This window comes from Coenobita brevimanus, chromosome 100 (genome assembly GCF_032717465.1).
Source record: "Coenobita brevimanus isolate Jiangsu-jjx chromosome 100, ASM3271746v2, whole genome shotgun sequence".
NCBI classification, from domain to species: domain Eukaryota; kingdom Metazoa; phylum Arthropoda; class Malacostraca; order Decapoda; family Coenobitidae; genus Coenobita; species Coenobita brevimanus.
The window spans coordinates 5,707,501-5,730,523 of NC_137053.1; the positions used below are offsets into that span (position 1 = coordinate 5,707,501).

The 23,023-nt window shown below is 43.4% G+C and overlaps 1 protein-coding gene across 1 annotated transcript in view; it reads left to right on the top strand.

The window, feature by feature from the left end:
- Window positions 1-23,023, top strand: part of LOC145414546 (lachesin-like) — a 197,900-nt gene that overhangs the window by 56,790 nt on the left and 118,087 nt on the right. Inside the window, exon 3 of the mRNA XM_080284066.1 lies at window positions 1,089-1,213. Within this exon, the coding sequence (XP_080140192.1) occupies window positions 1,089-1,213 (125 nt within the window). The remainder of the gene's footprint in view (window positions 1-1,088; window positions 1,214-23,023) is intronic.

Here is a 23,023-nt window from a genome sequence, read left to right on the forward strand (position 1 = left end):
GATGTATGCATTTATGGTTATGTATGTATGTATGTATTTGTGTAGGTATCTAAGTATATATGTATGAATCTGTGTATTTATGTGTATGTATGTATGCAAGGAGGTAGTTTGGTAGGAATATATATATATGTGCATTATGTGCATTATGTATGTATGTAGAGTATATATGTCTTCTTGTCCGCCTGTCTACCTGTTTCAGCTTCCACCAGTCTGTTTCCCTATCGGCTTATCTATTTGTTGTCTGAGCCACACACCGACAAATCGCCGTCGACTGTCTGGCCAAAAATGAACTCAGTAAAGCCTCATCCCTGCCAACCAGACGATTTTCCTCAGCTTAGGAGAGGCACCTGGTAGTGAGGGAATTTAATAAAGGATGCAAGTAACCTGTCTCACTCGAGAAATCCAGCCTAAGCTGAAAAAAAAAACCGTCTGTAGCTACCATGAATAAAACAGAAAATGAATGCCCTCGTGTTGAAGGGTTTAAATATAATCACACACACACACACACACACACACACACACATGATTATATATATATATTATGTGTGTGTGTGTGTGTGTGTGTGTGTGTGTGTGTGTACTGTACAGGAAGGAAAATGGGTGATAATATAATAAAACACACGAGGGTGCTCATTTTTTCTTGTACAATTTACGCTAAATGATGTTATTGAACTGAGGGTGAGTCACAAGGTCTGAGAGTCAAAAAAATAAACATATACCTGAATAAATAAGTGCTATCAATGAAGAATGTATTTGTCAACAATTTTATATCTAGCTGAGAGTAAAATTAATCAAGTATAAGTAAATAAGTTTACTTTGGGATGCAGTTAAGTACTTTTAAAATGTACAGAAGCACACAATGGTTCTAGCCTTCATCTTCGTATGGACTGCGTTCTTGAAGATGGCACAGCAAAAGCGACAGCAGAAAAGAAAGAAAAAAAAATAAATGTCTGCCGAAATAACGTAGGTGATGACAGTGGCGGAAAAAAAAGATGGAGAAAACATACTAAAAAAATACTGTCAGTCATATTTATTCTCGTGTAATCGATAAAAGAAAACTCTAATCCTTGTTTTTCTTTCCTCCTCAGGCACGTGCTCCTCTCCCCTGCCCACCCGCCTCCCCAGCTTCGTCGGCACCATCTCCAACATGACGGTGACGGCGGGCAGGGATTCGTCACTCTCTTGCTCCGTGAGGGACATTGGTGACTACAAGGTGCGTATGTGTGGGGAGTTCTAGGGATGTGCATGTCTCTTGGGAGGGATGATACTGTGGGGATTCATTACTCTCTTGTGTAATTATAGAGAATCATACACCGCTGAAGAGAATTACAGGTTTCATCAGTCTCTTGCAGGTAATTATAGGAAATCCTTACTCTCTCGCAGGGAATTATAGGGACTAATTTCTCTTGGTCCATAAAAGACAGCAAAAATTCGCTTCAAATATCCCACCTTGCTAGAAGCCTACTGTTGTAAGAAAAAATTAAGCCTGTCGATAAGTGATAGTTGAGTATTATTATTCAAAGCACATCCCTCACCTCCTCGCCATCCAGTGTTACGTGATTACAGGCTTATATCAGACAGGATAGGCTGAAGCGAATATCTGCTGTCGATTGTACGCATATTCCCGCAGGTAATTATAGAGGGTGCTTTATTGATTAAGGGAATTATAGAGTACAGTACGTCTTTGATACAGAGGATTATATCGGGGCCTACAGCAACACTCTGATAATGCGTTACTAGAAAAGCGTTACTAGTAAACTGGCATCAGTGAACACGCTACAGTCTGGTAAAAAAAAATCAATAAATAAACCATACAGAGTGATCATACTTTTTGTTTTTGTTTTTTACAATTACAGAACAGAGGAAGGAAAAACAAATGAATAAATAAATCCATAAACCTGTTTACAGGTGTCCTCCATTCATAAAAAAAATCCGTAACAGTTGGACCTGAACAGTCGTAGGTTGAAGTTTGGGGGGAAACCACTCTGGGGATGGGAGTTCCAAAGAGATGTAGTTCGGGGAATAAAAGAATTCTGATAGGCAGAAGTTCTGCAATATGGCAATGTGACAGTCTATTCACGAACGCTACCAGATGCCCGTGCAGCACGGGGGAAGGCGTGGAGAGGTGACACAATGAATGCAACTTCGTCTGAGGATTTGCCATAAAAATATCTGTAAAATAATGCAAGGGAGGCAACATTCCTTCTTACTTGTAGGGGAGGTAGTTCATTCGTAATAGTGCAGGGTTATTAATAATTCTAACAGCTTTGTTCTGAATTTTGTCCTGTTGTTTTAATGCAACCTCTCCACAACCATTCCAAAAGGGTGAGCAATATCCAAGCTGAGAGCACACATGACTCTTATAAATTATAGCTAACTGCTCGTCAGAGAACAAGTTACAGATTCTGTACAATAATCCAAATCTCTTTGAAGAGGTTTTAGCAGGTGATATAACATGAATGATCCAGCTAAGGGCAACGTTAAGTGAAACACCGAGAATTTCAATACTTTTATAGATAGGAATATTAGTAGCATTGAAGGCAATATAGGAATTAGGCAATATCTGTCTATTAGTAAATTGTATATATCTGTTTTCCCTAGCGTTAATGAGAAAATTCTGTTTTCTTCCCATTCAGTGATCTTAGATAAGTCTTAATTTATGGAGATTGCTGTACTGAATTGCGAGTTAGAGATATTAAACTTTGTGAATGGGTGTTTAAGTGTAAATGAAGTATTGAGTCATCTGCTTATAAAGGAATGGGATTATGGGTGACAAATAAGAAATCATTAATATGAATTAGGATTAGGGTTGGAGACAGAACTGATCCTTGTGGCACACCGGCATTAATCGAGTGGAAGTTCGAATACTGTATGCATAATCTACTTTTACTTTTATCTCTCTGTCGCTGAGATATGAGGAAATCAGACGAATAAAAGATGATAGACCATAGCAAGGGAGTTTGGACAGCAGGGAACAGGGCCACACTCTGTCAAAAGCTTTAGAAATATCAAGAGCTACTGCATGGGTTGCTCCATGTTGGTCAACTGACTGACGCATGGTATGAGTCAAAAGACTGAATTTATCAATGGTGGATCTTTCATTGCGAAAACCATACTGTCGATCACTAATTAAGTTACTGGATTCAAGATGTTTAACAATGTGCTTATTAATTACAGTCTCAAATACTTTACCAAGAGAATACATAATAGCTACTGGTCTGTCATCAGAGGGGTCAGAGGAACTTCTTTTCTTTGGAATTGGGTGGATATTGGCTTCTTTCCAAGAATTAGGGAATGAAGAAGTACGTATACATAGTCTGAATAATTTATTTAGAACAGGAGCAAAGTTCTGGGGAACACGTTTTCAGAACAACTGGAGAATTCTACCTGGACCCGGAGCTTTGACGGCTGGTAAATTATCTAGATCTCGGAGGCAGAAGGGAAATGCAGTGAGCGTGCCTGGTTATCTCACTCTAAATTGAGGCTCTACTATTTCTGAAGTTCTTAAAGTATTCAGTGGCATGATAGACGCCTCGCCACTGAGTCCATCCAGGGAGGCAAAGGCAAAAACACTAATATTTTGTATCGGAGTTCAACACCACTCCAAAGACACTCCCAAGACACTCCCAATCACTCTCCCTCATACACTCCTTCCTCCTACCCTTCCACCTCACCCTAGCCCTTCATTTTTGACACTACATTTTAGCTAATTAATCTGAAAAAGTGTTGAAGTTCAGCTCGGTAATTATTGAGATAGGTACTAAACTATCACTCTCTTGTAAAGTTTATCTCGTGTAATTATGAAATCTGGCTTCTTCTTGACACAACATTCCTTTTCTTCACAACCGCCTCTCTCTCTCTCTCTCTCTCTCTCTCTCTCTCACACACACACACACACACACACACACACACAATCACATAAAACGTTTCTTCCTCTTCCTTTACTCCCCCCCGTCCCTCTCTCTCTCTCTCTCTCTCTCTCTCTCTCTCTCTCTCTCTCTCTCTCTCTTTACCAGTTCCTCCTTCCCTTCACTTTTTCATCACACACATTAACATTTTCCTCATCGGTTCTTCCAAATTATAAACTTAGCATTAAGTAACTGTGGACTGGATAAAAAAAAGAAAAAAAGAAAAAAAAGAATCATGCATCTCAATGTAATATGACTTCCTGAAATTCTCAACATCATTTCAACATCACGCCACCACTGGGATGTTGCCTATTCCGCCTCCAGTGAAAATAATGACATATGTTCATCACCACATCTACAACATCACATCACCATAACATCATCTTCACAATATCACATCAGTACATCACTCCATCACCATATCACTACGTCACTCAATCGCCACATCAACACATCATCACCACATCACTACATCACCACAACATGACCACATCACTCCATCAGCACATCACCACCACATCACTACATCACCACAACACCACATCACACCATCATATCAACACATCACTACGACATCAACACATCACCACAACATCACATCAACACATCACCACCACATCACTACATCACCACCACATCACATCACTCCATCACCACATCGACACATCATCACCACATCACAACAACATCACCAAAGAAGGCGGTGGCTCAATCGGTAGAGAGGTGGCCTGCAGTCCTACCGGACCCAGGTTCAAAGCCCGACTGGGGCAGGGAACAGTTTGAGGATTTGCATTAATACAAATCAGACTTTACTGATCTACCAGAAGACCAGCCGACATGTCGTAAAAATACCCCCGCTAATACCAATACACCAGTCCTGTATGAGACAGCCCTAGCATGTATTCAATATGGACGGTGGGTGTTAGCGCCGAAGTGGTGACATGTAGAGGTGTATGTATGTAGGAGGACTACTGGGCCTTGAGTGCAGGCTGTGAAGCCTATGCCCAGAGTCGGACACACACACAACACACAACACACACACACACACACACACACACACACACACACACACACAAAATCACTCCATCACCACATCAACACATCACCACCACATCACTAATTCACCAACATCACATCATATCACCACATCACAACACCACCACATCCTGATAACCTCTTCTACTTCCCCAACATCATATTGCACACTAGGAGACATGTGGTTTGGTGATAACATTAAGTAGTAACGTCCGATATACGAAATTAACCAAGTAAAGAAACGTCCGATATACGAGTTAGCCCAGTACAGAAAAGTCCGATATACGAAATTAGTGCAGTAAAGAAACGTCCGATATCCGAAATGAGTCCAGCAAAGAAACGTCCGATATACGAATTAGACAAGTACAGAAACGTCCGATAGACGAAATTATTGCAGTAAAGAAACGTCCGATATACGAAATGGTACAGTAAAGACTTGGGTTATTCTTTCTTGGTTTCTTGGTCGTCTTGGGGCAAACCTGGGAAGATGTTTTGATTCCCTTACTACTACTACTACTACTACCACGACCTCTACTTCTACTACTACCACTACTACTACGACTACTAATTTCACTTCCGATCCCAGAGTAACGTTACCCAGAATGAACCGTAAGTATGGGGGCTGAATAATTGAAATGCGTTTCTATTCGTGTTGCTCATTAAGCGGCAAGAAAAAGATGATGAAAAAAAAAAAGGACGGAGAGCTTGATGAAAAAAAAAAAAGGAAAAAAGAAAATAGGATGTTGCTCTTGCTTTCGAATTAAGTTTCTCTCTCTCTCTCTCTCTCTCTCTCTCTCTCTCTCTCTGCTGCTCGTTTTCTTGGGGCTCAATTTATAGAGTTTCCTAAGCCTAGCGTTGTACTGTATATGACTGTTTATTCTACAATTTTCTTCGTTCATACATCTACCAAACACTTCACAATTAGACTGAATATTACAGCGAAAAGTACGAAAAACAAATGATACAGACAGATAGATGGACGGATAGATAGATCGATAGGTAGGTAGATACAGACATAGATAGATATATATAGATAGATAGGTAGATAGATAGATGGATGGATGGATAGGTAGAGAGACAGATAGACATAGATATAGATTTATTGACTATATATATCTCGTCCTTGTACTGCGGCAGTGATCTCTTGTTAGGCTGCCATAATCTTTAATTCTGATCAATCACTGAAGAAGACAGCTGGATAGATAGATAGATAGATAGATAGATAGATAGATAGACAGACAGACAGACAGATAGATAGATAGACAGATAGATAGATGGATAGACAGATAAACAGACAGATAGCTGTAGATATAAATTTAAATATTACCTTTTCCTAGGCTGCCACAATCTTATTATTTTAATCAATCAGTCAAGTAGCTAGGGGGTAATAATTAAGTCATGGATAATTTATAACCTGGGTAGTGTGATGAATAAGGATTTAAGTTCGGAGGGTGAAGTGCTTGAAAGGGTGCAACAGGGAAGAAAGGTTACTGGTTCTTTGAATGCAATGAGAAGGAGCAGGGAAGTGAGCATGGAAGTAAAAAAGTCGCTGCATGACAATATTGTGATACCAACTCTAACGTATGGATATGAAGCTTGGACCTTGTTGTAAGGACACAAGTCAAGAGTGAGAGCAGTGGAAATGAGTTATCTGAGAGAAGCATGTGGAGTTACATGGAGAGTCAGACTGCCAAATGAGGAAGTGAAGGAGCGTTGTGGTGTGGATGTGGCTGTGATAGAAAGCGTTAGGAGAAATACACCGAGGTGGTTCGGCTATGTGGAGAGGATGGAGAGCGAGAGACTAACGACAAGGGTCTCTAAGTGAAGTGGAACGGGGGAAGTGGGAGGGGGAGGCCAAGGATGATGTGGAGGGATGGAGTAGAGAGGTATATGAGAGAGGGGGGTGTAAGCTGGAAGCAGGGCAGTGAAATGGCGTTGGACAGGGCGACATGGTGGCGATTTGTTTGTGGCCACCCCTCACGAGATTGAGGCATCTGGCAGTACATAGATAATATGCTTAATTAGGTTAGGGTAAGCAAGACCAAATAATACATAATTGTGGAGGCCTGTTTATAGCGGAAAATTGGTTATGATAAACAAGTGAGCATGATAATTAACTGTTATTGGGATTTGTTTAACGGGAATATAGATTAGGCTTCTTTACTGATGGCGAAAACAGATTAGGCTCCTTTATTTACCGTGAAAACAGATTAAGCTCCTTTATTTATCGTGAAAATAAATTAAGCTTTATTTATCGTGAAAATAAATTAAGCTCCTTTGTTTATCGTGAATATAAATCAGTCATCTTTATTTACCGCAAAAACAGAATGGATTGTTTTATTGATCGTGAAGACAGATTAGACTCCTTTATTTCACAGATTAGGGTCCTTTGTTTATCGTGAAAAAAGAATAGTCTCCTTTATTTCCTGTGATAGTAGGTTCCTTTATTTCTCCTGAAAAAAGATTAGGATCCTTTATTTATCGTGAAAATAGATTAATTTCTTTATTTATCGTATAAACAGATTAGGTTCCTTTATTTATCATGAAAACAATTAGGTTTTTATTTATCGTGAAAACAGATTAGGTTCCTTTATTTATCGTGAAAACAATTAAACCCCTTTATTTTACAAATTAGGTTCCTTTATTATTTATCGTGAAAACAGATTAGGTTCATTTATTTACAGTGAAAAGATTTAACTCCCTTATTGCACAGATTGGGCTCCTTTATTTATCGTGAAATCAGATTGGGTTTCTTTATTAATAGTGAAAAGATTAAACTCCTTTATTTCACAGATGAGGTTCCTTTATTTACCGTGAAAACAGATTAGCCGCCTTTATAAACACAATCCCAGCGCCCGGCCGAGTAAAGAAGCAAAAACCCGATTGCCGGTAGCTCTCTGGTTTCCGTGCAATTTTCATGGCGAGTGGCCGCGCAGTCGGATGTTCTTTATTTTCCTTTTCTCCTTTATTTTTCCTTTACATTTTTCACTAGTTAAGAAGTGCATGAAAGGCGGATGTTGAAAAGAGGGGGAGTGGTAATAGACACTGGCAGTCCGATTACGTTTCGATGATGATGATGATGATGATGATGGTAACACGTAACGGGATTAGGTTGCCCTTCGTGTTGTTGTGGATGTGGTGTGCTGGGGTGGTGTTGGTGCGGCAGAAACTGTGGTTGTTGGTGTGTGGTGTGGTTGTTTGTGTGGTGAGGTGGTTGGTGGAGTGGCAGAATTGTGGTTGTTGGTGGTGTTGGTGTGACTGTTTGTGTGGTGGGGTGGTTGGTGGAGTGGCAGAATTGCGGTTGGTGGTGGTGAAGGTGTGGCTGCTTTGTGTGGTGGGGTGGTTGGTTGTGTGACAGACTTTGTGATGGTTGGTTGTCTCGGTGTGAGTGTGGCTGGTTGTGTGGTGGTGTGGTTGGTGGTGTGGTGCTGATAAAGTTAGTGGTGCATATTTAGTTGGGATGGTGAGGTAGTGTGATTGTTGGAATGATGGTGCGACAGTTGGTGTAGTAATGACGTAAAGTAAGAGCGGTAATGTTAGGAATGGTGGTGTGGTTGCTGATATAGTGATGGTGTAGGCTGGTGGTGGTCATTTAGCCGGGATGGTGCGGTAGTGTGGTTGATGGTGTGGTGGTGAGATGGCGTCAGTCGTATGCTTATTGCAGTTTGAGGTGGGTGGTTTGTGTGGTAGCTTGTGTGGTTGGTTGATGTGCTTGAGATGGTGTGGTGTGTGTGGTCGTAAGGTTAGTGTGTTGAGCGGTGGTGGTGGTTTTGGATGTGGTCATTGTGGTGAGGTGGAATGTGTAGGTTGTGGTGATGTGGTGGGAAGGTGACTGAAGTGGTATTATAAGTGCTGGGAATGGTACTGTGGGTGTTTTAGTTAGCATTGTGGTAGTAGCGGTGGTGTGGTGGGGGTGTTACTGAAGTGGTATGGTGGATGGTACTGTGGTGTATGTCAACTGGTATGGTGGTGGTGGTGGTGATGTGGGAATGGTGTTTGTGGTGATGCTGTGGCTGTGATGTGGCGATACGGTTTGTGTGGTGGAATTTATCCCAAAATGAATTATATAATTTTGGGGGTAACAGAAGAAAATAAAAGTAGAAAAACAAGCCCATTTGGAACGACGATGCCTTTCTTAAAAATCTGGTTGTTGTCAGATTATATTCAACGTATGCTCGTAATGAAGGAGTTTTAGTTCTTTCACCTTAACCTGGCCTAGATTATCGTCCCTTCGCAGCTTATTTCACGCAGCTCGGTGGTGGCCAGGCAACACAACGGCACAACTCCCTTCGCATGGCACCTCTTCGTGACTAGCATCCTATTTTAGTGTTAATCTGTTGCTGTAACTCAACATTCAAGACGGAGGTATGACAGTTTTAGGCCAAGTTTGAGATGCTTTAGTTGAATAAATCTGACAGCGCCACGTCACAGGGAGGCACGGGAAGGAGTGTAGAGGTTTGGTTCCTTGGTGCACGCCCCATTTCCGTCTCTCCACCCAGTTAACATGAGCACTATAGTAGGCTCCACATCACTCCGTTGTTTGGTTATATGTTTACCACACCATTAAGCTTGTCACTCAGTGGAGACTCAATGAAGTGGAAGGAAGAGTAATAAAAGGCGAGGAAGAATGGGAGAAAGTAGGTAAAGAAGAGGACAGGAACAGAAAAAAAAAAAAAAAAAAAAAAGATAAAGGTCAAGGAAGATGCCGGCAGCACTACATCAAGTGAGTGGATGATGGGCGACCCTACCTAGCACTGGGTCGTTAGAGTAAAAACAGTACAGCAACCGTCTCCACCAACCTCTTCATTCATTAAAAGGGATCACGAGCTGAATAAAATCGTCTGTTGGCAGCAGGAATAGATGTAAAGGGCGGCATCGTAGTACAGTGGTTGTTGATGTTTCCCGGGTCCCTGATGAAATACTTAAGAAATTCGTAGCTAAGATGACGATTGACTCTGTTTCCCGTTTTTCATCAACTTCATTTGCACTTTCAGCATTGCATTCATTCTGTATTTCAACGTTCCTCTGATCCTATTTTGCACACACACACACACACACACACACACACACACACACACACACACACACACACACACACACACTCACGTCAGTAAAGCTTCATATCATGTAGTCACTCGGAAATAGATATTTTTCTAGTTAGCTCAGTCGCCACTTACGCTTTATAACCACTTACGTTTGCGTTATATATCACGGTGATTCAACATGCACACACACACACACACACACACACACACACACACACACACGCAGCTACACTTCCAACCTGCCCATCACTCTACAAACTCCAAGGGAATAAAAACCCCAGAATAATAAAAACCATTGGCTTGTGTAGGTTAACGCGGCGATCAAAGGCGGTAATGCCAGATTGGGGTGCGTGGCAGCTGAGTGAGTGGGAGGAGTGGGCAAATACTCGAGGCTGGGGCACTCCACTCCCCACTCCACTCCCACGACACTCCTCGCTGCACCCTCGACCACCGCCGTCATTTCTGTACATCAAAGGCGTGTCCAGCTGGAGAGGCCGTCACGATGGGTAGTAATGGATATGTGGCTGACTGACTGCTGCTGCCTCTGCCTCTGGTGTGGGTGTGGTGGTGTGGTGGTGGTGGTGTGGGTGTATGTGTGGGTGGTGGTGTGAGTTTGGGTGTGTTTAGACTGATGAGATTGATGTAGTGGTGGTGGTGTAGTGGATGGGATGGGTGAGATTGTATATAGGGCTCTTTTTTTTTCGGTGGTGTGCATGACGGTGTGGGTTGGGGGTGTTGTGGTGTGGGCGTACTGGTGTAATGGAGGTGGTGTAGGAGTCGCGTTGGGTAGTGGTGGCTTGGTGTGGGGCAGATCGAGGTAGGCATGTGGTGTGGTGTGAGAGGTCTGGCTGGATTGATGTAGTGGACAGCTATGCATATATGATTGGGTTGCGGTGGTGGCGTGGGGGGTGTCGTGGGTACTGGTTTTGGTGGATGGTGATGTGAGAAGTGATTTTGTTGGGTGGTTTGTGTAATGTGGTGTAGGTGTTGTGGAGCTGGGGTGTTGTCGTGTGAATAGAGTTAAGTGGCTGGACTGATGTGGTGGTGTTGGTGGTGACGAAGTGGGTGTTGTGGTGGTGTGGTTTGGGTGATACGATGGTGCTGGTGATGGTAATGTGCTTTTGGACTGACGTGGTTGGGATGAATGTGGTTGAGCTTGTAATAGTGTGGGTAGGGTTGTATGTGGCGTTATGATGGGGATTAGAGTGGTGATGGTATTTTGGCGTGAGTGGATACAGTTGTAGAAGATGATTGTGGTGGTAGTGGTGGTTAGAGCGGTTGGGATGTGATTGTTGTTGTCGTTGTTATTTTTGGTGGTTGTGGAGGTGGTGCTGTTGTGCGTGGTGGTGGTGTTGACAGTAGCGTGAATGGGTTGGCTGGGTTTGTCTGACCGTGTGATGTGGGATGTTAAGTGTGCGTCAGACTGTGCAACCGTAGTGGAAGGAGTTGATCTGATGGTGTGGCGTAAAATGTGGTAGAATGTGGCAGTAATGTGACTGGGTTGATGTGGTGGGATGGAGGTGGTGTGGCGTGGATAGGACTTGGTTGATGCAATTGGGTGGTGTGTGAGGTATGGGTAATGAGGTAGTGTGTGGGGTGGTGGAATGGCTGTAGTGTTGGTATAACTGTATTGAAGTTCAGGCGTGATGTGACTGGTGTTTTGTGGCGGCTGGTAATTTGCGTGATTAGGGTGGTGCGGCGTGATTGCTGGAGTGGTGACAAGCTTGTGGTGATGTGATGGCTGGTTTGAAGGTGTGGTTGGGATGAGTGTTGGGGATGGTATGGTTATCGCGGTGGTTGTGATGCTGTGGTATGGGAATGTAATGGTTATCGATAATGGTGGTGAAAAGACCTGACTACAGATGATGATGAACGTGCATCGTGGTGAGTTGTGATGACAGGTTGTAGTTGTGGGTAGAGATGGTGAGAGTCTGGTGGAGAACGAGTGGTTGTAGATGACTGTAGTTGATGATGAGATACAATACTTCCTGGATGTGGTTTTTGATAGTGGTGTTGGTAGTGTGGTGAGGCAAATGAGCAGTGTTGGTGAAGATGGTGGTGGTTGTGAGTGATGCCAGTTTAGTTGCGATTTTGGTGATTGTGGAATTTGTCAGAATGTAGCTGCTTGTTTTGACTCAACTACATCACCATACAGTCACTACCCTTCATTCTCTCACAAGCATAACTCACATACTACATATATTATCACTTATTTCTCCCAACCATAGCTCACTATCATAACTACAACACATTTATAAAGACGCCACGGCACCATACTTCACGCCACACCATCACGCGCTGTGCCACCATGAGAGAGAGAGAGAGAGAAGAGCACCACTACCCATCACATTTACATTCCGGCGACGACCTGGCTTATCGTAGATCAAACCCGACTGACTGACAGCCTGTGACGTGACCCACCAGACCACACCACAGCCCTCTCTCTCGTTCTCACTCTCACTCTCCCTCTCCCTCTCACTCCCTCTTCCATCTCTTGCTATCTCACTCCCTCCTACATCACCCTCAAATATCGTCACACTCCCAAATTCTCCCAGTCTCCCGGACTCTCCCTCTCTCTATCACCCCTTCTCTCTCTCTCTCCCTCTCTCTCTCTCTCTCTCTCTTAATCTCACTGTCTCTCCTTCTCACTCCCTCTTTCTCCCTTTCCATATTTCCTCATCTCACACCCTCTCACACCACATTCCCCCATCAGCTTCTTCCTCTCTCACATTCCCCTCTCCCTCTCTCACATACTTTATCACATTCTCTTTCACATACCCTCCCTTACATCCTCTCTCACTTGCCGTCTCTCTTCTTCCTTCCCTCGGCTTCACGTATAGTCTTCTTGCTCTTTCTCTCTCTCTCTCTCTCTCTCTCTCTCTCTCTCATGGACATGGACATACACAATCTCTCTCTCTCCCTCTCCATTTCACATGCACTCTATTTTACCCCATCCTTCTCATATGTCCTTTAGCATTCTCTCTCTCTCTCTCTCTCTCTCTCTCTCTCTCTCTCTCTCTCTCTCTCACACACACACACACACACACACACACACACACACCCTAACTCTTCTCAGCCCCCAACCTCTCTACCTCACACTTTGTAAACTCCCTCCAGTACATGAAATCTCAGCCAAGGAAAATCGTCTGGCAGAAATAAATCGTCCTTCTTCCTCGCTTCCTTCAATCCCTTCAATACGAGGACGATTTTTTTGCTATCCTTGTCTTATTCTAGTTTGTTGGATTTGGAATGGTTGAGGACAGGGTGACATGGAGGCGATTTGTTTGTGGCCAGCCCTTTTGGGATTAATGTGTCTGGCGATAGATAAATGGAGAGAGAGATGTAGATTAAATTATTGACAGACAGACATAAAATATTCGGACAGATGAAGTAGATGAACATATAGACAGATAGATACAGTTCGACCGATAGATAGAGGTAGACAGATAGGTAGGTAGGTAGGCAAGTAGGTAGGCAAAGAAAATATGGATAGATATATTTACAAACACACAGACAGATGCACGAATAGATAGACAGTACGGCAGATAGATAGACAGATAAACAGACCGACAGACAGAGGAAAGACCTAGAACTGAACGTGTTAAAAGCAGTGACACTCAACCCCTTCACAGACGATTCCCTGGTCTCCTCTAGCAACTGACAGACGATTTTATTCAGCTGTAAGGCCTCTCTGATTTTGGACTTCACCAGTTCAGAAAGAGGACATATAGTTTTCATTTCACTCTTGCTATCTCCAGACGATTTTTTTAAAGTTTCAGAGGGATTTTTCGAGCTTTGGGGGGTTAGATACAGGCTTCACTAACCCCTCCAGTGAGATAAGTCGTTCCTAAGATGAATAAAATCGTCTGGTGGCAGCGAAGAGGCTAAATAAAATCGTCTGCAGTATGACAAATGAAGTTAAAATGAAGTCTACTTAGAGAGCTGTTAAGTTTGGTATTAGACTGTGGACAAACTAACCTGACAGGAGAGGGGAGGAAAGGAAAAGAGAGGAGAGGAAAGTAGAGAGAAGTAGAGAGGAGAGGAGAGGAAAAGAGAAGAGAGGAGGGGAGGAGTGAGGAGATGAGAGAGGAGCAGTGGAAGGGAGAGAAGGGACAAGTGAAGAGAAGACACGGGGAAAGTGAGGAGAGAAAGGAGGGAAAGAAGAGGAAAGGAAATGAGAGAATGGAAGTGAACAGAGAAGAGGGAGACAGGGGAAATGAGGAGAGAAGAGAAGAGAGGACAGGAGAGAGGAGAGGAGTGAATAGGGGAGAAGAAAGGGTAGGAGAGAAGAGAAAATGAGAGGAGAGGAGAGAAGAGAGAGAATCTGTGCCGATTAATATTTCTGATGCACAAAAATTCTTGTTACATAAAAGTATCGTCTCTCTCTCTCTCTCTCTCTTTCTCTCTCTCTCTCTCTTTCTCTCTCCACTAACAAGCCTGACGACATGATTACACTGGGACTAGGGTATATAATAAGGGTCTGGCGAGATGGGCTAGGGCGTGCACAGCCTTCCAAGACCATCCTCCTTTCTGGGACTCTCCTTACGAACTCTTCTTAGCTAATGGTGTGTGTTGAATTAGGCTCGTATTCTCGTACGGTAAGGAGTCTCCCTAGCACCTCTTCCTTAGCGATTTATTTCTGGATAAGGCTGGTTAACATCCTTTTGTACTATACTGATGCAGAGTATGGCCATGTTAGAATTACTTGTATAACACAGAAGTCGACAGTATGATGTAATGTGCAAAATAAATCGCTTAGGAAATGGTGTTTACTTATACTTACAAAAGTCCCCTTCACCGGTATAAGGTGGTCCATACATTGCGCTCCTCTTACACTCCGCCAGGTGATCTCTTGTGTCTTGGGGGGACGGCTCGGTTAGCGTTATTTGTTTCTACGCTGCATTGCTTATTCATTTTCTCCTGCTGCTACTACGTCCGCGCCCTTACCAAAAGACTGAGTAATCCCCACAACACGTACGATACTGTCAAGGGATTTTCCACAGGAGCGCTGTTTCTGAACCACCCTGTATGAAAAGTCTCCTAAGGCTACGTTGTGTCAAAAAGGTAGACTTATACTCAAATATGGTAAAGATGTTTATTTGAGAGAGAAAGAGAGAGAGAGAGAGAGAGAGAGAGAGACGAGTGGGGAGAAAGGTAAAGCAATACGGTATTATTCCTGACCATAGCTAAGGTCAACGGAAAAATGTTAATAGCGGATAATGGGTATGATTCTTTATCAATGGGGTCCAAGAGGAAGCTTTATAAAGGGTTCTAAATAATTTACAAGATAAGGAAGTCTCCATTAACAGTTAAATATCATCGCAGACCATTCTTATTTTTCGTTTCGGCTAATTTAATATTCAGTGTACGTGTCTGATAGCTTTCTGACTAAATACAAAGGTACAGACAAGAACTCTTATACGTAATTCAAGTTTGGGAGAGTCTGTACGTACGGCTTGAGTAGGGGGCTCCCAAATGAGGGGGGGGGGAGATTGCGGGGGAGGAGGGGAATTTGGACATTATGGGGCTGGGGAATAAATCAAGTCAAATAACCAAAGGAGCCATTTTAGTGTGTTGTTGGTTATTGACTTGGTACATTTTATAGTCAAACGCTTCTTGGCCTTTTTGTCCCTTCTAAGAGGTAGGCAAGAATTTTGGTCCTCAGATAATTGTCATGCTACAAAAAAGTACAAAGTCTCTAAAAATATCCCTTAAACTTGTAAAAATCTCCAAAATACCGCTGGATTTCTTTCCATGCTGAAAAGTACCGCTAAATGAAGGCGAATAACTCTAGAATGTAGGATTACCTTAAATAACTCCCAAAGAGCAGAGAATCCCCCTTTTGGGACCTGGGAGGGAGGAAAAGACAAAGATCTTCTGGCAAATGTGTGAATGACGAAGAAAAGCTTAGGAACCTTTGCTATGAGAGAAGGAGATGTTTACTATAGTGTACGAGCAAAGAAAACGGTATATACAAACAGTCCTACGCGCAACGGAAGCTTGGCGATTTTAGGCAGGGGTTAAAACACACACACACACACACACACACACACACACACACACACACACACACACACACACACACACACACACACACACACACACACACACACACACACACACACACAAAACTGACGAGGCTCTGTATACGACTCGTGGCAGGGGCCCTCTCTGTATGCAGCTCCTCACCCCCATCCCTAATGTGGCAACGAGGAAATTCCCGGTGTAAAATTGAAACTTTGTCGGTGCTGGACGTCTGCTTGGGTATTCGGCAGGTGACGTGGTTGTTTTATTGGGTAAGAGGCTCTGCTACCTGAACCCGTACCGCTGCCTCCACAGAATTACGCTGGGGCCTCCTCCTCTGCATCCATAATGGTACAAAACATTCCCTGGGAGAGTGTGTGGAGGGCTGGGGTGAGGGGGACTGTGTGTGTGTGTGTGTGTGTGTGTGTGTGTGTGTGTGTGTGTGTGTGTGTGTGTGTGTGTGGAGGAGGTGGGTGGGTAGGTGGGGTAAGGCAAGGGTTGAGAAAGGAGAGGAGAGGGAAGCAGAGTAAGAAAGAAGATAGGGAGGTGAAGAATGAGGGAGAGAGAGAAAGGAAAGAAAGAAGAAGGCGGAGGAAAGATGGACAGGAAAAAAAGAGAGAGAAGGAGGAAGATGGAGAGAGAGAGAGAGAGAGAGAGAGAGAGAGAGAGAGAGAGAGAGAGAGAGACGAAGGCGGAAAAAGGGTGGGAAGGGACTGTGTGTGTGTGGCTGGGGAGGTGGGTGGGCGGGGAGAAAGGGGAGGAAAGAGGGAGGGAAGGGGAATGTGGAGGATTACACAGGATTACACAGGAAAGCAAACAGCAACAGACCTTATGGTCCTTTCGAGGCTGCTTGTTAGAGAAAACTATGACTACAAGATCTAACTCTACATGTTGAAGGATAAGGATAGTAAAGGAGAGGGAAGGAGGGGGGCAGAAGAGTGGAGAAGTGGAAAGGAGTGGAGAGAATAAGAGAGGGAGAGAGGAGAGAAAAGAGGGAGGAATAGAGAGAGAGAGGAAGCACTACAAGGGATGAAGTTATTAATGTATATAAGAGGTACACATGACAAGAGGCTTATTGGACCATCACACACACACACACACACACACACACACACACATACACACACACACACACACACACACACACACACACACACACACAAAACCCCTCTCTCACACAAATTCCACCAAGACAGAGGATACAAAAGAAGAAGGCTCTCCCCTACCCACCACACCATACGGCAAACACAGACAGGAGAAGGACAGAAAAACACAACGCCTATCAGAAGGAACAAGCATGGAAATATTTACAAGACAGAAGAGGAAAAACTATTCACTATGTAATTTCTCTTCTACAAATCTGGAAAGGAGAGCAAATAATTAGGAGCGAGAGGAGAGAAGGATTGGGAGCGTGGAGGAAGGAGAGGAGATAAAAGGAGCAGGGAGTTAAGATCTGAGAAGTGAAACGGAGAGAGAGAGAGAGAGAGAGAGAGAGAGAGAGAGCGAATACGGCATATGGATGGAAAGGAGGAAGGAGGCATTTAATGGCGTCACACACACACACACACACACACACACACACACACACACACACACACACACACACACACACACACACACACACACACACACACACACACACACACACACGACAAAAGTAATGAGTAATATGCAGCATAAATCGCTAAGGAAGAAGAGCTAAGAAGGGCCTTATTTGGTGTGTTTGTGATGCTTCCTTGGAATTCTTCCTTAGCGATTTACTTTGAAAACTACACTTTCATTTCTCGTATTTTATGTAAATCGTGGTTAACATAAAATGCATAAATAACATAAAGGATTAGTAATGTACCGTATAATAATAATAATAATAATAATAATAATAATGTGATAAGGAACAGGTATTGGGGAGCCTTCAGAACCAAAGACAGTGGTGTCCTTTGCACTTTTTCCTAAGCGATTTATGCTGTACATTACGCATTACCATTACCTTGTGTGTTACCCATACCTTTTTCATGTCGACAAAGTTTGCAATAATAACATACAAAAGGGTACAACGTTATAACAGGCAGGCTAAATCGCTAAGGGAGAGGTGTTACGGACTCCACAAGTAAGAAGAAAGATACCCTAATTCTAAAGCCAAATTCCCCACAGACCTTCCATGACATGAGGAATAAATGATAAATATCGGTCTCAGTAAAATTAGGTCTGAGATGTATCGCTTTACGGTAATTTAAGCCTTAATTTTAGTGGCTTAAGTTAGGCCCTGAAGTTAGATTAGTGATTAGATTTGGTTAGATTAGTGGCTTATTTATTTGTTTGTTTATTTATTTATTTATTTATTTGGGATTCAAGGACTTGGCATTACCTCCGCGAATCTCCACAGGGTGAAGAGATATGCCCCTTGACCCAGCCTAACCTCACCTTGGGAAACTGTGACCTAACTCCAATGCCAGCTAGACTTAGGGCAATGTTGCTTGTTTCCTGAAAATATCAAAATTCTTGTCTCCCTACGCGATGAGGTGGTGGCGTTGGTTTTATTTCTATTATTTATACGCTATCCAGACTTCAAAGTTACCGACCTAACATAATCTAGAGCGATGGAGTGGTGACCTGATCCTGTTAACTCCTTCAATCCGATGACGCCTTTACTCTGTTATTTATTTCCTATTCCAGACGATTTTCCTCAGCTTAGGTATAGGTCTCTAGTGGCGAACGGTTTAATTAGGTCTCTGTCTAACCCCTCCAGTTCGAAAACCTCTCCCCTAAGCTGAATAAAATCGTCTGAAAGTAGCGAGAATGTTATGATAAAAAAAATGTCATTAGAGTGATTTGGTTAAAAGTTGATATATACTGCCACGTCGCTTCTTCTTCCCCCTCTCTCTCTCTCTCTCTCAATCAATCAAATCTAACCTAACCGCGAAGCCATGTAACTACTACCTACCTCAGTTAAAGACTCTAATTCCCTTCATGTCACTTTTCTTCCCTCTTACGTTATAAAAAGTCCTCTCATCTCCGTCTTTGTACCTGGGAAGAAGGCGGAGAGGTGCTTCCATATGCCACTCGCTCCTGACGATAAATAAGAGCTGACTTTGCGAAGATGTGAGCAAGTTCCCCATTTCTGACGGTCATTTTCGGAACATCGTGGAACATCAGGAACATTTAGAGGTGACCCGCTTGCATCCCACGCTTCAGAATGTAGTCAGAACGATAGAGGAAAAGTCAGGCACGATTTATCCTCACCTGCTTCATAAATCATCGCCAAAAACTGACCTATTTGTCCATACCTACGCGTTCTCAGTTCTGCCAATGCGTGTCGAAGCGGCGGGGCAGGACTGGGTAAATGGCCACTCAGCGCTCACTCGCTCACACCGCAACTTTGATTATTATCCGATGGGCCGTGACGGTGATGGTAGTGGCGATGGGTGGCTGGTGTTTGGTTGGTTGTGGTTCTGCTTGGTTGATGTGGTTGTGGTCCTGCTTGGTTGATGTGGTTGTGGTTCTGCTTGGTTGATGATGATAGATGTTTATTTTTCACACTTGTTCTTTTTACATTCTCACTCCTAAATGTCCTGTCTATCAACCTACCTATCTATCTGCCTGCGTATCTACGTACTTACCTTTCTCTCTCTCCCTCCCTCTCTCTCTCTCTCCCTCCCTCTCTTCCTCCCTCCCTCTCACTCTCTCTCTCTCTCTCTCTCCCACACACACACACATTTTCCCACCCCCTCACTCACACAACTTCCCACACTCCCTCTGCCCCCCACTCTCCTTCACTCCCACATCCCCCCTTCACCCCACTCCCAACACTTGCCCCCATCCACAAGCCCCCCTGCTGACCCTTCCACAATAAACTGCACAACTTCCTAAGAACGAGACATGTAAATATGAACTTCGAGGGTGTTGTATAGAGAGAAAGAGATGCTTCCTCTCCCCCCCGCCCACCACATCCCACCCAACCATTCCATTTCTCCTTCCTTCTTTTATTCCTCTTCTTCCTTCCTTGCTTCCTTCCTTCATGTCTTTCTCTTTTCCGTTCTTTCTTCTTACCACCTTCCATCCTTCATTCCTACACCCAGCCCCTTAAGGACCAATAGGCTTGTTGCTGTTTACTTTCCTTTCCTTTGCACTTCCTTCCTTCCATCCTTCATATTTCCCCTCTCTTTCTCCCTTCCCTCCCCACTTCATCGTCCTTCACTTTTTCCTCATTATAATGTCCTTTCTTTTTCTATTATTCATTATTTCTTTCTTTCTGATTCTTTGCCTCAATTTCTCTGCACCTTTTGCTTTTCTTCTCCTTCTTCCCTTCTCTCTCCCTTTTAATAACTTTCATTTATTCCATTTTTTTTCTTTTTACCATTTCTTTTGCGACATATCTGCTCTGTCTCCTCTTCCTGTCTTACTTTGATGTCCTGTTCCTTCTTCCTCATCTCTCCTTCCTCCTTTTCCTCAGTTTAAATTCACTCTTTTTTCTTTCTTGGTCATTTCCACAGGCAGTCATTTCTCTTTACCTATCCTTATCATTTCATCTCTCTTTTTCATCTCCCCAGCTTTTCTATCTACTTTCCCTTCTTTCTGTGTTATCTAATATATTTCTTTTTCAACTCTCATCAATTCGCCTCTCCCTTTCCCATCCCTCCCCTCTGTCCATTTCGCTATCTCCGGCTTACCTTACTTCTTTATCTCCTTCCTTCTCCTGTTCCTGGTCTTTCTTCCTCTTACTCCACTTTCCTTATACACTAATACTTTCAATTCTTCTCTGTATATATCGCTCGCTTCTCCCCTCTCATTCTCCTTTTTCCTGTTTCTTACTTTCTCATCTAACTTCTTTTCCTGCTAGTCTTTGCTTCTACACCTCCCTTCCTTTTTCTTCCTCCACTCCTCTACTTCCAAGCTTTTCTTTTCATAGCCTATATTTCTCTCTCACCTCTTTCCCTCTCCTCCTTCCTCTCCCTCTACCTTTACCTTACCCTCTCCCTCCTTCTCTCTCTGCCTTCCCCGTTCCCCAACTTTTTCCTCCTCTTATGCCTTCCTCCCTCTGTATCATTCCAGTTCCTACTCTTCCACATCCTCCTCCTCCTCCTCCTGCTCCTCAGTACTTCTAACTTGCATCCTCTTCCTCCTGCTCCTCAGTATCTCTCATTTTCCTCCTCTTCCTCTTCCTCACATCTCTCAATCCCCTCCTCCTCAATACCCCTCATTTCCCTCTTCTTACTCAATACCCCTCATTCCCCTCCCCCTCCTCTTCCTCACACCTTTCAATCCCCTCCTCCTCCTCTTCCTCATTCCCCCCCCTTCTCCTCAACACCCATCCCCTCCTCTTCCTTGGTACCCCTTATTCCCCTCCTCTCTCTCTCCTTCCTCAATACCCCTCATTCCCCTCCTCTTCCTCACACCTTTCAAACCCTCCTCCTCCTCCACTTCCAAAGTACCTCTCATTCCCCTCCTCTTCCTCAATACCCGTCACTCCCCTCCTCTTCCTCAATACCCCTCATTCCCCTCCTCTTCCTCCCCTCTCCTCTCCACGCCTCATTCCCCACCAAGGCATCGTCCCTATTGTTTCATTAGCATCAGATACCCACTATTTCAGTCCAGGCTCTTGCAAATTTACCTTTCTCTTTTCAACCTTTCAGTCCTTTCATTTTTTTTTATCCTTTGCTCCTATTCCTGTTTCTCTTAACCTTCATCGTTCAATTGCTTTTATTTTTTCTTCTTGGCCATTAACTCCCATTATTTTTGCCCTTTCAGTACCAGTTTTTCTCAGTCCTTACACTCCCATTACATTTTCTTTCCTTCTTTCAGTCCCACTACTTTTCCTCTCAGCTCCACTACCATTACTTTTTATTCCATTACTCCCATTACTTTCTGTTTTATCTCCAGTCTGATTACTTTTCCTCGTCAGCCCTTTACTTCAAATACATTTTTCTCTTTCATCTACTTCACTCCCATTACTTTTTGTTTCTCTTTTAACTCAAACCGATTACTCTCTCTCTCTCTCTCTCTCTCTCTCTCTCTCTCTCTCCCTGCTGTGAAATTAATTGTTTTTGCTTCCACTAGATAATTTGGCTAAACTTAGAAAACACTTTACTATGGAAGGATTAATGACGGATCACCCTATTTCGAAAAGCCACTCCACAGCTGAATAGATAGACAGACAGACAGATAGATAGATAGATAGATTGACTGATAGATCGATAGATAGATAGATAGATAGATTTGTGGGGAAGTGGCAAGGGGGAATGTTGTTATAAATATTCCTTATACACTTTTTCTCATTCAGTTTCATTTTTCTTGAGACACATCCAGTCCCATGAAGGTCTATCATCATCACCATCATCATCATCACCACCAACACCACCATCATCACCAACATCACCACCATCATCACTAGCACCACCACTATCATCACCATCACCACCATCGCCCCAACTCAATTTCCTCTTCAATAAGTACCATATATTCCCCAGAAGCTTCCATTACCCCTGGTGTTTGGTTACCTTACACGAATATCGGATGCCAAATACAATCCTCCTTTTCATCCTATTTTTGTCCATCATTCTTAAGTTACTGATCCATTTCTTTTCCCGTTAGAGAATCGTGTTTAAGTACGGAATATGTCACCTGGTATAATATTCTCAATGTCTGTCTGTCTGTTCGCTATTCACAGCCACCGTATTCAAGCTACAGAGCTGAACATTTGCGTGATATAGTGCGCTTATAGTGTCATACAGTGTCATATAGTGTGCCTTACAGTGCGTCCCGAAGGAAGGCCACAAGCACCATATGAACACCGTGCCCGACCCCCTTCAAAAATTTATCCACAGTTTTCGAGATAAAAAGGTGAAATTTGGATTACCGAAGACAAAATAACCAGCAGCACTGACACTAAGCTTGGAAAGTCGCAGAGGGGCACAGGCACCGATCAAAACCCCGACCCAGCAGTTTTTCTATACTGCGTTGGTGTCCCTTCTCACTTTTTCTTGCCGGGTTCAGCTGGAGGGTTTGGTGGGCGGG